The 17,618-nt window shown below is 35.9% G+C and overlaps 1 protein-coding gene across 9 annotated transcripts in view; it reads right to left on the bottom strand.

Annotated features, from left to right (window-relative positions):
• The window catches only part of MYO3B (myosin IIIB), a 207,619-nt gene that overhangs the window by 66,814 nt on the left and 123,187 nt on the right, over window positions 1–17,618 (bottom strand). For 5 of the 9 annotated variants that reach the window (XR_003554319.2, XM_027786370.2, XM_027786367.2 and 2 more), the window contains 4 exons: window positions 14,006–14,085; window positions 10,934–10,954; window positions 9,969–10,046; window positions 7,925–8,130 (listed from right to left, as the gene is read on the bottom strand). Coding sequence is in view for 5 of the 9 variants with exons in the window: in XM_027786370.2 (XP_027642171.2) it covers window positions 7,925–8,130; window positions 9,969–10,046; window positions 10,934–10,954; window positions 14,006–14,085 (385 nt within the window). In the remaining 4 variants the exon portion in view is untranslated. Of the gene's footprint in view, window positions 1–7,924; window positions 8,131–9,968; window positions 10,047–10,933; window positions 10,955–14,005; window positions 14,086–17,618 lie in introns of those variants that run through there. The other 4 variants (XM_027786371.2, XR_008748563.1, XR_008748564.1 and 1 more) reach the window with 4 other exon arrangements.

Below are 17,618 nucleotides of genomic sequence, written 5' to 3' on the forward strand. Positions count from 1 at the left end.
AATACTCACCTGTGTTTCACACCTCCAGAAGAGGTCATATATATGTGTAATTAAAACAACTGTTGCTGCTATCATGTTGGCAAGGATTTTATCAGTGCTGATGGTTAAACAGAACTAGCAGCTATTTTAAAGAAAAAAGAAGTTAATTACTTCTCATATGAATGTAACAATTTTCTTCACTCACAAGGATTTCTGTGGTTATGATTAGGTTTGTAAATCATTAGACATTATGTCTAATTTTTCTGTTTGATTAAGATAATTAATTGGAATGATTATGATAAATTTTAGTGGCCTTTGGAGCAGACCTGTACTAAACAACATTGACTTTTCTTTTGTCCACATTCCCTTGCAAAGAACAACCCCTAACAATTACGTGAAATAACGTTATTGTGCAAATAGTTGATGAAAAATGGATGCAAAATGTTTGAACTAAATTAAGAATGAACGGACCAATCCCTACTTGTAAAGCTACCATGCATTAATTTAGAATGATTTTACGCTATTTAAGTAACTCTACCTGCAAACAATTATGTTAAGTAACAGCAAGAACATGTGCCAGTTAGTTTACAAATTTAAGGTTATTTTAGCACACGTACATTGTTAGATGGTAGCAACTACCAGCTCAGCTCTCATTTATGAAGCACCATGTCTTGTCTTGGTCTTTATTAAGTTACACTTCCACAGATGCTATTCAATTTACATTGTGTTTGAGAGGAACTGGTAGGATGAGCAAACCATTCTCCTAATCAGCAGCATGGGAAAGAGCCATCAGGTGCTCTTTAAAACACAAAGAGAAGAATCTGACCAGCAAACCTCAAAGACAGATTCCTCTGTAGCCATGTAGAGGCAAGAAAATATCCTACCTTATACTGAAGAAAATATGGAGAAGCAGTTAGAACGAATGAAATAGCTCAAGACCTCTTTTTTTTTTTTAATCAGGAGAATATGATTTTCAAATATTAGCTCCAGTTAATCTCTAGATATTAGCTCCAGTTGTCACAAGAAAGCAAAAAGAACCACTAAAATAGTCAATAAAGATCAAAGGGGAACAAAATGACATCTGAAGGCAGAAGAACTGGAATCAGTCCTGGACTGGAGACATAAGATACTCACCAACTGGAGGCACTGCCCGCTTTGAATAATGACAGAAGATTATGTATTACTGGTTATTTTTAATCAGTGACTTTCTCAATAACATGATATTGCAAATTCTTTAGCCAAGTCTTTCAAAATATGAACAAATGCCATTTAGTAGGTATGAAGCAACATGGTGCGCTTAAAAGAAAAAAAGTATGTTTCCTCCACCTTATTACTTAACGATGCCAGTTTTCACAAGACAAATGGTATTATGACTTGCACTAATAAACCTCAGATTTCAAATACACATATCACAGAAAATTTGTGACAGATTATATACATATCACAGACAATAGCATGCAATTTCAACAGATACTTGACAGATACATCAGGAAATTGCACTAATATTAAATTGCAATTTGCTTTCAAGGCCAGTTCAGATAGCCACGTTATTTACACATGTATGTAACCTGGGCTTCTTTCCTTCGGAAGGAAAGAAGGATTCAAGTGAGCAATAAGATCAGTTTTCTGGTTGTTCATACATCTTCTAAAGCATGTTTAGTTGGGAATTTTAAAACCACAAAACAGTTTTTAGATAGCACTGCTGCAATAAAATAGTCAAGGGGGATCACATCATTTTCGATTCTTACTATTCTACCAGTAACATTCTAATTACTGAGAATTTGACTTCTTATTTGTGACAAATTCTGGAATAAAAAGTATTTTTGAGCTATGTAATTTACATGCCCAACTATACTGTTTTGTTTATGAAAAACTTCAATATCTTTCAAATGTACCCTCTCCATTAGCTCTCTTTCATGATCCACAATGTAGTTGCTTTTCTTAATCAGAAAAAAATGCCATAAATAAAACAATGCCCATTTTCATATAAAATTCTGTTTTAACAAATATATTTTACAAATTTATCTGTGTTCTAAGAAAGCAAGCCATTCAGAATGACAGTAGCTTTACAAACCATGGGAATAACTTCAGTTTCTGTATTTGTAAACATATTGTCTCTGAATATTTCATAAAAACTTCCTCTAAATTGTGTTTTTCCAAACATTTTGATTGATTTAATGACTGCACAGAAGGCTCCTGTAACTGATTAAACATGCTAGAATGTTAGATTTTCAATAACAGGTCTTCCTGTTCCTTTTCAGTTATGTCATAAAAAATAAGGCAGAAATTACTCTACTCATCAAAAATCAGGCCTAGCAATATGAGACTGGCAATTTCTTTTTGATTATTTCTCCTCCAGACCTGCTTTTGGAGTTTGCATTCTGCATAGTAAAAGGTCTCTAGGTAGTGTTCCAAAGCTCAAATCCACATAATTTTTTTAAGCAAACACTTTGTTTTCTGTCTGGTCCCTGTTTTCATGACTGAATGACATAACTACACATGCATGAGTAGTTTGACTTGTGCTCAGGATAACTGTATGTCTGGCAGCACAGCATAAGGTCATCCAATTATTTTACCTAATCTAAAATCTTAGTACAGAAATGGACCACATGGAATATTTTGCAGGAAGGCAAAATGTTTCCCCTTAATGTATCTGGTAAAAACACACAAATATTTTACATGATGAAATGGTAGAGAAGACGTCTGGGAATGCACCCAAAACTTTGGGGCATATGCAACTACAATTGTTCATTTAGATTCACTGGTCTAATTTCATCTCTATCATACTTGTGAAATCTAGTGTACAGAGATCACAGTGACCTCTATTTACTACATTTCACCAAGAGAAGAAGCCAGATATTTAATTTCAGAAAAGTGAGCTAGAAATCCCAGTTGCTTCCAGATGAGATGAAAATTTCACAACTCTACTTTTTTATTTCCATATCTGTGTTTGTTATTCCAGCAGAAAACGCAGTAGACTGGAATACTTCAGTGATCTTCTATGTTAAGACAATACTTTTATTTCTATTTTTAAAAATGAAGTTTATAGTCCTTCATGTGTTGTTGCATAAACATACACATATTTGTGCAAAAATACATTATTTTCCTGGGTTATACATTCTGCTTGAAAATTTCCTACATGTGACACATTCATCTACTTGTTTCCTAGAAGTAGTTGACTGATCAATTTCTCAGTAGCAGTGAGACTAAGTAAGAGAAACGTAATTTCAGCAGAACTAATTTCTCAGAGCTGATGAAACTCTGGACTTATGTATTTCTTAACCAGTGGTCCTTATACTGCACTACAGACTATCCCTCACGGACATGAATAGTATTCCAGACAAAATTTACATTAAAATGGGATTAACAGTACTTAATAGTCATTAGGCATAAACCAATATTTTTTAAAAGTTAAATTTTAGCCCAGATCAACAATTGTAAAGCTAGAACATGCAGATTTAAGGTTAAAAGTTAAAAACATCCAAGTATGCTAAGATATCAAAAACTTCAGAACGATGCTATGCATTAACTACCTGATTATGGCCAAGGCATTTTAGTGTTGGTGGTTTAGATTAGATAAACTGATCGTAAACAAATGGCTCCTTAAAGGGTGAACTGTGGAACTGTTCAATAAATAGCATTCAAACAGCACCATTAACTACTATACCAGTGTCTCTTACTAAAGTTCCCTTCACATTCCAGACTTAAAAGCAGCATCAATTCAACACAATAAACTCAAAAAAGTAATGGTTAACCATTTTTCTCTTTAAAACAAATCTCTTTGGCAAAATATACTGGCCTGAAGTGGAGAATGGATAATGATATGTGAAAAGTATGAGGTGCAAGACGGCAAAATCCCTTTCTAGCCAGACTCCAAGCAACAGTAGGGAGATTCTCAACATTCCAAAATATGTTTTTACCTTCTCATCCTTGGAGTTGGAAAATTCAAAACCAAACAAACATGTTTTTAGAACTGAAAGAGTCATTAAATAACTTTCAAAAATTTCTAACTTGTATTGGTTGTACCTCAGTATTGGTTGTACCTCATCTCTTTCGGAAGCTTTCACATCTGAATTCATATGACTAATTACATCTGACTCTATATTGACAGTATGAATGAAATAGTGTAAATGTAAATGAAAAAAACATCCCAGATACTCTTGAAATTCAGTAACAGATAACTAACACATGCTGTAAATAACCAGATAAACATAGAATCTCAGAAAGGCACATTTGTTCCATTCTGCATATACAATTCATAAGGGGTTAGCAGACTCTTTACTCCTAGGTTTCCTACCCTCTCCATCCTGCAATTGTTTACCAATGTTCTGTGAATGACAAGATTCTAGAAAGTGTATGTGGAAGGTACAGCAGTTTACCATATTTAAAGCATACAGGAACATTATACAGATCTGGTGAAATCTTAAAGCTTCTGAAAAAAATACCAAATATTTCCATGGATAACAGTAACACCAAAATATGGGAGATGATACAGTTTTATTTCCGGAAATCACTTAAGGACTTTGGTACAGTGTAGACTCAATAAATTTGCATTAAAACCTCTAACTCAGTGTTGACTTCTAATTCAGTGCTTCCCCGATTTTGAATAATAAAGAAGTTATCACTACTGAATTTTGGGGGTTAGAAGAAAGCACATACTGAGGTAACAATTTTTACAGGATTTTGCAGTATGTGACCAGCTTTTATTCCTAGCTCCTATGAATGCAGAATGTGAGTCATTAAGGTCAATGTGGCTTTATATGGTCATGACAAATGATTTGGTCACGATATGGTCATGACACAGATTTGCACTGTGAGACTGAAAAAGCAGAACCAACCTCATTGGGTTCACTGTTACGGTAATAGCACTGGTATTGCCATGAGCGTATAACCTGAGTAACATCATCTGGCTACTGTGGAGTAAGTAGTACTTATAGGAAAAATGTATCCTGCATCATAATGCAACACAAAGAACTTTAATGAAGAATGTAAATGGGCAGAGAAGATAAAAGACAGTCATTAAATGAAACTTGTACCGAATTTCTCAACACGTTTCTATGTGCTTATGAGGCACTTCAAGCATGACAGCATTTAGCATCTATAGACTCTGAAGTCCCTTATCTTTCAACCCATGGTACAATACATGCCACATTAGAGAAAAGGTGTATACAGCTGGGGGATATGTGGTGAGGATACACCTACACACCCCATCACATCATGTGAAGCTCGAGGGGCCTGGGCACTTGTATATGGCAAGGAGCATCCCATCCAGTGGGACTTTCAGTGCAGGTCACAGCTAGAAAGCACATCTCAACTGCTGTGCAGCGCATGGTCACTGTGCAGCCCCACAAGCCAGGCACACCTGGCTGCCTGATCAGGTTAATAACCTGTGTCTGAAACCTGGGACTCCAGCCTGAGAGAGGGGCCATGCTGCTTCACAGGAAAAGTAAGACAGACACATGATGGCATGGGGAGCGAGACAAGGCTAATGGAGACGAAGTGCCCAAGACTTGACAGGTCTACAGTGTTTACAGGGGCTGCAGATTACATTTTCCTACTTTAAGTAAAAGAATATGTATATTTACATACATAAAACAGATGGTTGTATGCTTGGCTGAAGAAACATTGTGTGAACGACTTACAATTAAGTCGTCTCCTCACCATCTGTTTATTAACCCAATAAACTACACCTCCAGGTTTGCAACACTGAAATAATCTGTTCTACATGAAAACAGAAGACAGTAAAGAGTAACACTAGACACAGCTTTATCTTTTGTTTACCTCCCACCTGATAAACCCTGAATAGTTCTGTTCCCCTGCCTTTGATTGTTTTGTCCTCATATTTCCTGCTAAGAGTTTACAAAACAGCATTATTGAACAGGCAGATAAGAAGCACACCTATTTGTTTAATAACATCAAGGGAGAAAAAGTGCTGGCTCATCCATTTAGTTGTTCAGTTGCTCAAAAGGATCAAAATACCAATTAACTTGCTGGCTTAGAAAATCTTTGATATCCTCACATTTACTGACATTTTGAAACTCTTGTTCATACTTGCCTAATGTCTTTTTGATTATGAACAAAGAAGTGCCAATCTGTTTAGCATTTGACCTGTTTTCTCAAACATTTTTATGTATTCAACTACTCAGTTCCTAAAAACACTTGACTAGTCATGGCTGTAAGTTGAAGAAAAATGTTTCTTGTTCAATGGATAGTTTTTTAAGCATTGTTCTGTCCCCCCCACACCCCAACAGCAAAAAAAAAAAATTTGTTTAAAAATAAAGCACGAACTGAAAAAAGGAGCAAGAACATCCACTCTCTCACGCTCCATTTATATTATGAACTCAGGAAGTGTTGTACACTGTTGGGCAAATTGCTAAATCTCTTCGCCCTCATTTTCCTTGTCATGTTGACTTTCTTTCTTGAAAGAACGACACCAAGTTGGACTGAAAACTTGGGGAGTATCTAACAAGATGTTAAACACAACTTGCCCTTATTTGCAGGAATGGAAAGCTACAGTCAGTGCTGCTATTATTACCATTACTTTTCAAGGTTGTATTCAAAGTCTGTGCAATTTTCAGTGAAAAGAGTCTACTGATAAAAGGCCTAATTTCCTCTCAATTTACACTGATTTCAGTGGAGTTAATCTTAGTTCACTTATGTGTAAATTGGACAGAAGTTAAGGTTAATAATTCTGCCTTTAGCCTCCTCAGGATGTTGCAAAGATGTGTTAGTGGTCACAGAAACTAATCTCTTTGTTAAACTTGCTTCAGAATGGTGTGACCTTCCTAAAATTAGTCATGTAACACAAAAAAATAGTTGAAGGAGATCATGTCTGAAAATTGAATTGCTTTGATGGACAAATGAACACGTTAGTTATCTTTCCTGGGATACATATCTCTAGTATTTTCCTACTACATATTCATTTGGCACACTAATATATTATAAATCAGAAAAATTCATATTTTTTCAGAATGAATTGATTAAGCTATGGTTTATCATTCAACATTTCTCAATGTAATGACCACAGATTTCCAAGCCCAAATGAAGTAAACAACCCCTATCTCTGGTTTTTAGAAAGGCCTGTGAAACTGTTTATATCTCTTTCACAAACATTATCAGCTCCTTCCCTTAGCATCATATGAATGACTTGCTTTCAGTAGATTAATCAACTCTGTATTGTCTAGATGAGCAACCTCCAGTTCAGAAAATATCACTAAATACTTGATTTAGCCATTCACTACTTGTTGCTACTGTTGAGTAGTTGATTGCTTAATGGTACTGCTTCTGCTCCATAACATATAGACTGGAAAACAGTAAATACTACAGAAAAACATACTTTAAATCCAGAGGAAACAATAATGATCATATAAACATATTGTCATCATAAAGACAATAGCATTTCCTGAATCAAATCTACAACTTTTTGAGACTGAGAATAGTGTTAAAGCCAGTCAAAGTAGCCATGACAACGGTTCACTTGAACAGAGATCCGGTTATAATTCGTATCTCCAAGATAAATGACTACGAGGCTGTGAAGCTATTATGAGGAATATTTCTAAATCTGAAGCTTTTATATCAGCTTGTTCTTAAGCGTGTGCACATTCTTCATATGATGGCTGAAGGTCACTGACCTCCCAAATCCTTGTATTATCCAAGTATGATGCATAATTTTCACTAACAAGCAGAGTCAACAGCCTCTACTGAGTGAACCACTGGGACAGACTTGCTACTAAGTGTTCACTGCTTGTCTCACATTGACTTTTCTGTTAGAGCTCAGATCTCTCTTGTAGTCCTTATCTCTGATAGTGTCTGCTCTCATTAGAGAATCAGACCATACATGTACAGATCAATGTTTGTAGAACTTTCTGTACTTTGCACTTAAAAACTTAGAATATATTTTACTGAATGGAGTTTTAAAACAACAGCCATGCTATAGAAGTCTTACCTTTTCACAAACTCTTCAAAGAGGATACGATGAGAATACCCTTTTTGACGTATTTTTACAGTTTCCAGAATTCCAGTGTATCGTAGCTGCAATAGAACTCTCTCATGAGAAAACATCAGTGCTTCTCGATCATCATTAGGTTTAATGCAGCGGATAAAGTGAGGCTGTCCAACAACCATTTTGGATAAAAGATCCATGAGGGAATACTAGTGAGGGAAATAAAAAAGACACACACCTGACAAAAACTGCAATGCAACTACTTAAGCAGGAGATACATATTTGTAAACAGCATGTAATGGTTGATTATATTTTAATCAGTAATGTTAATCTGCACTGATGTTTTATTAACTTTTAAGCTTTTGGCTAAACCCCAGAACCTATTAAAAGTTTTCAACTGTAAAAAAAATCATTAATCTAGTTCTTATTTCTTTCTTCTTATACCTTTCTCTTCATCTCTTCTTATACCACATTTCTGTAGTTGAAGAAGGCCCATATTAAAAAAAAAGAACTGAAAAATGTCCTAACTGTAATTCAACTGTAGGCACATTTGACCAATCAAATATCCCCAACAGAAGAACAAACTTTACTGTGAAACAATCAATCACAGAAATTCACAGGAAATCATGGGGAAAGGGTTGCAAGAAGTCATCGGTTCAGTCCTCTGCCCAAAGAGAACACTAGATGTATCTGTATCATTTCAGGCACACCTCTATTTAATCCATTTTTCAGAATCACTGAGAATATAGACTGCACAATCTCCCTGGACAATCTACTGAAGTGCTACATTATCATGACTACTCATAATGTTCTTAACATCTAACCTAAATCTTCCTGCTAAAATGTAGGCCCATTACTTTTTTTCCTATCCACCCTGGACATGGAAAACAATTTTTTCCATTGCATTTTACACCAAAATGAAAAAACTGTGATCAGATCATATATGTCTGCTTTTCCAATGACCCCTCTGAACACTGATACTTCTTCTCCACCCTCACCTCATTAACCTACTGTACGAGAAGTAGTCTTTGCAAATACAGTATCTCAAAATCATGTACAATTTCAAGTTGACTGGTCACTTTGCTGTAGGCTGCATACATATTATGCTGTCTTTCACACTCACTCCTCCACTCACTTTTTTTGTTGGTTTTTTTTTTAATTTTATTTTCTTAACAGTTCCTGCACAGCTGATATCTTCATAGTTCTTTGCAAGAGCACTCTAAATCCACACTTGTATTACTACACAAATAAGTCTGAATGTATGTCCTTGTAGCCTCCACACTGGGGCAACATCCCAGTATACATCAGCTTCCTCTGTGCCTGTCCTTACACTATTTTGCACAACAAAGAAAACAGGTATTCCTGCCCGGACCCACTCTGGCACAGCAATGTGAACTTCCCCATTCTGCACAGTACAAGTGCAGCCCAACCACTCAAAACTTTTCCACTCTGCAATGGCTGCAAGAAAAAAAACATTAACCAACAGCCTTGGATTGGCATGTGTGTTTCCTGACTCTTAACCTTCCAGTCAATATTCCCAATGTCTTTTCCATACCTGTTTGATTTAAACATACATGCAGAATACGCATTGCCCTAGTCAGGATTAGTACTGATAAAATGGTAATGCATACGATTTACAACAGTACTCCCAAAAGATGGATTGTTTTTACTTATTAGCACAAATGACAAATCTTTATCTTTAAAAGTAGGTATGCCTAAGCTGGTGAAAAAATATGAAGGCTTTAGTAATGAATGACAGCTACTTTATTTACACAAAATCAGTTTTCTGTCCTCAAAGAGGCCTGCTCTAGTCATCCAGCATTTTAGATGGAAATAGTCTGTTATAAATGTACTCCGCAAAATTATAGAAGTGCAAGTATGAGGAAACAAAAAGAAAAAGCAAAAGAAAATTTATGAGTCTACAAAGGTCTCACACAGAGTGAAAGAATTCTCTTATTATTCTCCTTGATCTCACAATCCCACTAATATTTTACACATATCTATTGCTCTTATCATCAAAATGTTGTTTACAATTTAACTTTTGTACCCTAAAATAGGAAGCCATAGTTTGCCGCTTCATGTTAGTTGTTTCCTCAGGGTGTCGCATAACCTCCATTGTGTCAACCTGGAAGACAAAACTCAGCTGTTAGAGCTGTCCCAGGAACACTGCAGACCCACCGCAACTCACCCATAAAAGCTAGGTTCAGGTTTTGTTAGGGTCATTCCTTCAGGCGTGAGTACTTCAGAGTACTTTATCAGAAGTAGGAAGGCCAGGCAGCTGTCAAGATGCAATACCTTATGAACCGATTTCCAAAAAGCGTTCCTCTTATCACCACTACAATGAACTCCAGGCCCAGGAAGTAAATTGAGCTGTCTCATTTTGCTCGTGTATGGAAAAAATGTTGTTGGATAACAAGTGGTAAACAAAGTAGGTAATCTCAGAATGTGTCTTTTCCTTTCAGCTGCTGTGGTTACTATTAATTACTTTAAATTGCCATTTTGATGCCAAGAATTTCAGCAATCTCACTCTGCTGAATTGCCATAGCTTCAAATACCGCCTTTTCAGCATTTCAGATGAGTTATTTTTAGAGGGTATACATGGACAGCAAACATATTGCTCCTTGTATATTTTAGTTATATTGTCAGTACAGCTGTTCTTATCAAAATGAAACCAGAATTTATGAATGAGTATAACCATGGTTACCAATCACAAGCAGATTGTGTTGCTGTATTACAGCTCAACAAAATTAAAGAAAATCAACCAACATCCTGTTTGCATGGAGCATTAGCAACATTTTAGCATTCACTTGCTTTGTGGCAGTTTACCATCTGCTCTGACCAGGTGGCATTTGTATAAACCAGATAATGCTCTTGTCAGCACCTGTGCTACACTTCCTGGACTTTGGTCCACACGATCATTTCCAACACTCACTGACTTAAGACCACTACTCTGAACACTAAAAGTAATTGCTGAAAGATCACAGTTCTCAATAAAGCAAATGTGTCTCTTACCTTCAGGAGGTATTTTGGAGACTGCATGCAAAATATAAAGGAAATGAAAAACTAAGTAGTAATAGATCAAGAAAATGGATTTTGTGTTGGGGAAGAAATCAAAAGAAAACTTGTGAAGACAAAATTCAGAATACAGATGGTGCAAAGGGAGACAGATTTCCATAAGGTTGACCGTAAAAATTTCAGTATATTTTTGTAATCTGTGATGTTCTAGCCCAGAGTGGTGTACATGCATTAGTGCACATCTCAAACTAACATGAGGGGGAAAAAAGGATGCCGTTTGATTTCAGTTTTAAGGATGTTAACAGAAAACTCTGTAGTATATCCTAGGAAAAATGCCTTATCAGCATAGATAGCATCAAAAATCTTAAGATGTCACCTGACAAAGTGAGCATCAATGACCTAACCAGAACAGCAGGCATGTCCATGGAAAAGGATATGGGAATGTTTCAAAGCTATCTTTGCAAAACAATTGCTTTTTAAGAATCGATATCTAAATCTCTAGTAAAGGTCAGGTGGAAGACAAAACCATACCAGTGAATACTGACAGTAAATTCAGAACAACTGGTAATATTTAATTTTACAAGACAGACAATTTAACCATAAAGAATACCAAATAAAGAGCAAAAGCAAATAGTTTGAGGACTGCATTGAAGCCCAAATGCCCATGCATTTGAGCTTGCAAATTGGATTCTTGTCTGTCTAGAAAAGCACGGACTCTTAGTGATACTGTTGTTGGAGGTCCAGCACTCAAGTTCTCTGTCATATCTGGAATATCTGCTGTCCAATAAAGGGCAAGCTTATGCTCTACCTTTTGGGCAGTAGGACACTGCAAGCATCTCTTTTCACAGCTGCTTATTTTCACCAAACCTGTAGAACCTTATGATCTTTGAGACTGCCACTATGTCAAATATGGTTTACTACAACCTGCTGTGTTCAAAAGGATTTTGTTTTGTTTTGTTTTGGGTTTTTTGGGGGGGAAGGGAACCAGCACACAAAAAGACAGATGGTCAGAAACATTCACAGAGGAGATGTAATACACTTTTTCTCAGAAAATCAGGGCAAAACCAGTATCATGAAGTTTTCCATTTTTCCTATGGAAGTGAGTTGTAAATTCAGATCTGTGCAATCTGTAAGGACTAGGATCAATTTCCAAACCTTTTTGACAAGAAACATTTGAAGTTTCTATTAGAAAAATTCTGATAGACCCTGAAACTAGGGAGATTTTCCTGTAAGAATGTTTATAAGTTTGCCTCTGGTTTTACGGTAGGGCAATAATTGCATGTACAAAAGGCAATAGGCTTTATCACTGTTGGCTTGGTAGAAAATGATAGAACATAATAAGAATGTCATGATATAATCTTATGTTTTAAATCACTAGCTAGTCTTTTTAAACTAAAATGAAGAATATTTCAACTGTTAAGTCACATTTTTACATGACAGTAGTAGTGATGTACAATATACGTTTATATGTTTAAAAATGAAGTGGAAAACCTACAAAACACAAACTGTTCTGTCACTAAAATGTATTGCTTATAATAGTTTTGAAACAATATTGAAAGAATGATATATGACATCATGTCACCTTATGAAGTCACTGGAAATTATTACTTTCACATATTGACCACACCTGCTGCTGGCATGGTACAAAATGCTGTAAAACCAAAAAAATACATTGAGAAAAAAAGCTCATAAATTAAACAATAAATGAAAATTTCCAGACTTCCAAACAAAATTATGATGTTTGGATTTTTTAATAAATTGTAATTAGCAATTTAAAATCCTTTTCCCCAAAGTTGTTATGATTATACGAAGTTTTCTGAAATTATAATAAGGACTTTTTTTCAGCTAAAACCCATTTCAATTAAAATTTTCTGAATAGTACTGCACTTACGCATGTTTTTTAGCTCCTGCTTTAAAAATTTGAGGGGTAAATAAAAACCACTTAAACACTACTTAGTAACTGATTGTGTTTATTAAAAGAGAATTGCTGTATTCCATTCCAGCTGTATCAAAATGCGTGCTTAGAAAGCTTACGTGGAATATAGCTGGATATGGAAGACAATGTGTGTATAACACAAGAAAACTGGAAAGGCCATTATTTGTCCTTCAGCACTGGAAGTGTTTATACCAGAGAGGAAATACATCTTTGAAATCCACACCTGTATTTGCAAGTATAGTGAAGGATATAGATGGTTGGGTGACATGAATTACTTTATCAGCATCTGAGCATGAGCTTCTAATAACAAGAAAGAATGAAAATAAATAGAAAACACATAACAAAATTCTGTAGACTTTTGAACAGTTGCTGTTACATTTGTTTTTAATAATTATTATTGCTTGCTTTGGAGGCAACTCCCCGCCCCCCCCCCCCCCCCCTTTAAGTAAACTAATTCTAACAGTACTACTTAGGAATCAGGTACATGCTATCAGCTTGAGGCACAAGAGTTTTCCTCACAAATTCAGTGTACTCAGTTGGCAATACATCCTATTAACTGCCATAAAATTATCCCATTCCTTTGCAATTAATGCCACATACTTTTATGGCAAAATTCAGCAGCATTTAAATTACAGTTCTTTTTAAAGCAGAGTGGTTTTGCCAAGTTGTTCTTTTCTGGTCATCTATCAGTCACAAACATCTCCTGGTTTTTCACTTGCAAGTTGAACAAAAAAGGACTGCATTTTTAAAAAATTTTGTCTTTCGTACTGTTAAATACACTATTCAAATTTTACCTAATTAGATCTCTTTCTAGGGCCAAAATTCCCAGAGGAAAACTTTGACCCCATTGAAATAAAGAGGAATATTGTGATCAATATCAATGTAACTGAGATTTCACTTCGAAAGTTTAAAGATTATCAGTAGTAAATTGATTCTTCACTGGACTCTGCAATAGAGTCTTTAATAAAACTGGAAATGTTGCTACCAGCTGAGGTGCATGTTTTCTGATATTAAGGCAGACTTTCATTTGTTGAGAACCTCACTATATACCTACACCAGCTATGCATCGTGTCCATAGTCTCACTGTAATATTTTATGAACAATTGCCTGTCTTCAAAGGGAACACTACTAACCTTGATACGACCAGCACTAAGCTGTGGAGGCAAAGACCTAGATGCTGCTGTCACTCTGGCTCTTGCTTGTGCCAAATTACCTGTTCGAACAGAAAGAAATACATACTGAAAAGACTGTTCAAGAAGCTTAGCAGGGAAAAATTTGTATGGTGGGAAATCAGTTTGTATAGTAGTACTAAAAATAGTAGACACCACCACACTTCTTCCACACCCCAGTCATTACCAATTGTGTCTGCAGAGCATTCAGCACAGGCATAACAGAGCGCAGTGTTGATTTAAAAGGGAGGAAAAAGTCAGTGATAAGGTGGTATGTCACTGACCTTAGCTACTGAGCTGATGAAAACAAGGACAGCACAAAGGCATACAGCTCAATCGCTAGTAATCAATTTCTCTGTGACTCATTGAGAGATTTGAAAGAGAAAAAGACAGCAGAAACAGTCTTGTTTCTATGAAATCCTGTGGATCCTGAAGTGTTTAGACAGCATTTTAAGCTCACAAACTAATTTAAGAGATGAGAAAATGATAAGACGGTATCTTTTTTTGACCTTTTGACATACAGGCCTGTTAATCCCCAATCTTATTGTCCCTTGGGGTTTTTAAAGACTGACTCAATTCCTCAGGCAAAAACATATTGTGGTGTCAACTGAAAGACCAGTGCCTTTTTTTAAATGTACAGTATGACGTGTCCTAAACTTTTTCCTCTGTACTTGCAGAAAGCCAAAGTCATCACAAAATAGCTTTTCAAAATAAAGGCTCAGAGAAGAGAGAGGAAGTGATACAGGACCGTGCATATGCAAGACACTCTGTATATTTCAAAGTTTTAGCAAGTCTAGCACAAGATGTCCAAATGTTTTCTCTGGCTATATCTTCAGAGGCTAAACTGTGATTAATAGCATTGAAAGAACCCTTTGAAGCAGGATTGGTGACATCAAAGCCCTAATCCATGGGTGGCAGGATTTTTATAATGAGTGGGAAGCATTTTAACACATTTCAAAGGATTTACAGCATGAATAAACAATAGGCCTCTGCAGATGTACCACACACCTTTCAGAACCAGAACACATAAATAAGTGTCCATTTTAATTTAAATGTAAATAAAGTGTTAACACTTCTTTCAGATGCTAAGTGCCTTGTTTGCATCAACCCCAGTGTTTAGCCCTTTGCTTTACGGAAAGGCAGTGACTCTAAACAGTCTTCAGAGTTTTCCTAAACTATATATTGCATAACTGTTAGGGAGGCTGGATGGGAAAAACAAAACCCAAGAACACTTAATCGCTGGTAATTATTCCATAAAGGAGCAGAGCAAACCCAGTGTCCACGTAACACCGAAAGGAACTTTTTCTCTTACTTTCCTCCGACAAGAAAAATACCAATCCCCTGAAAACAATCTGGGGGCCAGCACTCAACCACACCAGTGATGTTCTTTGGAGCGGTTCAAACATTCTGTATTCATTTTAAAGAGTATTTCTCTTTTAAGCTGCTGACATTAGGATTGATACAATGCTGCAAAACTGGCACTTCCTTTCCAGATCTAACAGAGTATGCTACCTGACAGTCTAAACCACAGTGCAGAACGCAAGGTATGTCCACATTTTTGGAAACTGCTTTAGGCTATATACTGTATAGGATAATGAGAACTGCAACTCTGTTTTGAAAATCTTGCGTATCTATATACACACATGGTACATATGGTATATACATTTATGTCTCTAAGGTTAATAGCAATTACATCAATGAGCAAGTAGTTGGTGAATTTATTTTTCTCTTAGCTGTAATTCTGATATTTTTGTATGTTAGAAATTAGTTTTCGGTGCCTTTTTTGGCCAAAGTAGACAGCCTTGGAAAGGTTGTTTTTGGCTAGGCTTCAGATTAGCAAGTCTAAAGCTTGAAAACCTTGCACTAGAGAACTGATGACACAACATGGGATAAAAGAGGGTTGTTGGGAGATGCAGCAAATTTGAAGCAAATTGTTTAAAATTAATAAAATTTTGCTGCATTTTAAAACAACTTGTAAAAAGGCTAATGACCAAATAAAATTTAGAATGATAAGACAGTTGGTCAAGGTTCACCACACTCACCACTGTCATCAGGTTTCTAAGGTTCATAATTAATAACCCTGAGCTCTCCCTTAGTTCCTCATGCAAAACTAGAAATAAACTTAACTTTTCTGATCTAGCACACCAAGCAAACAAATAAACCTTTTTATTAATCAAAAATCTTTAATGACTTTGCAAACAAAAAAACCCCTGAAGTGGTCAGTTCCTACTTAAAAAAAAGAAAGAATTAGCATGGTGTTTATCATCAGTAAACATTTGGTACCTGTCCCTACATTCGATTTTCATTTACAAGGTTGTTTATTACTTTACACACCAAAAATAATTAAATGTTATTCTACTTTGAGAAGAACATCAATATTTGAAGAACAAATGTTTTTAGATAGTAACATAGCCAGTTAAAACTGCCATGGGTTCCCTGAGAGGTTAAACTGGTTAAAGGTTAAAAGACTACACTGTGCCTTTTAGAAGTCTAGCTTCACACCTATTATATGGTCAACACTTTAGAGAAAATACAAATGACATCCATGTAGACTTAAAGAAAATACAACCTATATTAAATCCAACTTCATAAAATGGACCAATTAAACAATTTAAAACCCTTGACAAAAAATACATTTTTTAAAAAAAGGCATTCACGAGGGAGGGGAGAAAAGTTAATGGTTAAAATTAGGATTATTAATCTTTTAACCATGTACATGTTTAATTTTATTCAAATGCATTTCCTTTTAAGTTCAACAGGACTGCTCATCTGAAAAATTAAGGCTCCTACCTATGTGTCTGCTGGATCAGAGACTAAGGTCTCTGGGATTCATTTGTGTCAGTGGGGGAGTCAGTCAGCCCCAATGTTTCTCTTTTTCCCCCCCTATTCAATGAAGTTAGGAATGTCATTAATGCTTGGAGACATTTCAGTCACTGAAGTTTGTGAAATGCTCTGAGAACTTCCAACAGAAAGAGAAGTACAGCACAAAAATCTATGCACTCACTGGCTACGCTCACTGTGCCAGTGCTCAGCAAAAATGCTTTTGTCTTAAAGCTGTACAGGAGATCTCACATCTCTGCAAACATTCTTCACTGATGCCTCATTTCAGCTAGGTGAGTAAGACCATACTGTCAAAGTACTGTATCTCTTCTATTATGCAAAGCCAAGCTGGGGAAGTTTTGAAAGTATTTCAAGCATTTACACAGCACAGAAAGAAGAAATGGGTTTTCTTTTTTCAGGTTGGACTTCAGAAGTGCTTTCTAGATCTCAGAAAGACTAGTCAGCATTCCCGGCTTCTCACTTGCATCCCTGGTACTTCCTGTATGATCTGGCTGAATTAATGATTTGCCCAGCTATTGACTTTCCATGCTAATTAGGAAAAGTACACTCTCTGGCTGGATGTTCTGATGTTATTTAAGGTTTGGCAGTGCTTCACGATTCTTAGGTGATGGGTTCTATAAGTAGTAACAGTAGTAACAAGTAAATATTGGTAATATTAGCACTGTATTTATAACCTCAATTTGGTTATGCTTGCAATAGATCACTCCTCCCAAAGTAAGAACATGCCAGGTAAGAA

The sequence above is a fragment of the Falco peregrinus genome, chromosome 8 (genome assembly GCF_023634155.1).
Source record: "Falco peregrinus isolate bFalPer1 chromosome 8, bFalPer1.pri, whole genome shotgun sequence".
NCBI lineage: Eukaryota > Metazoa > Chordata > Aves > Falconiformes > Falconidae > Falco > Falco peregrinus.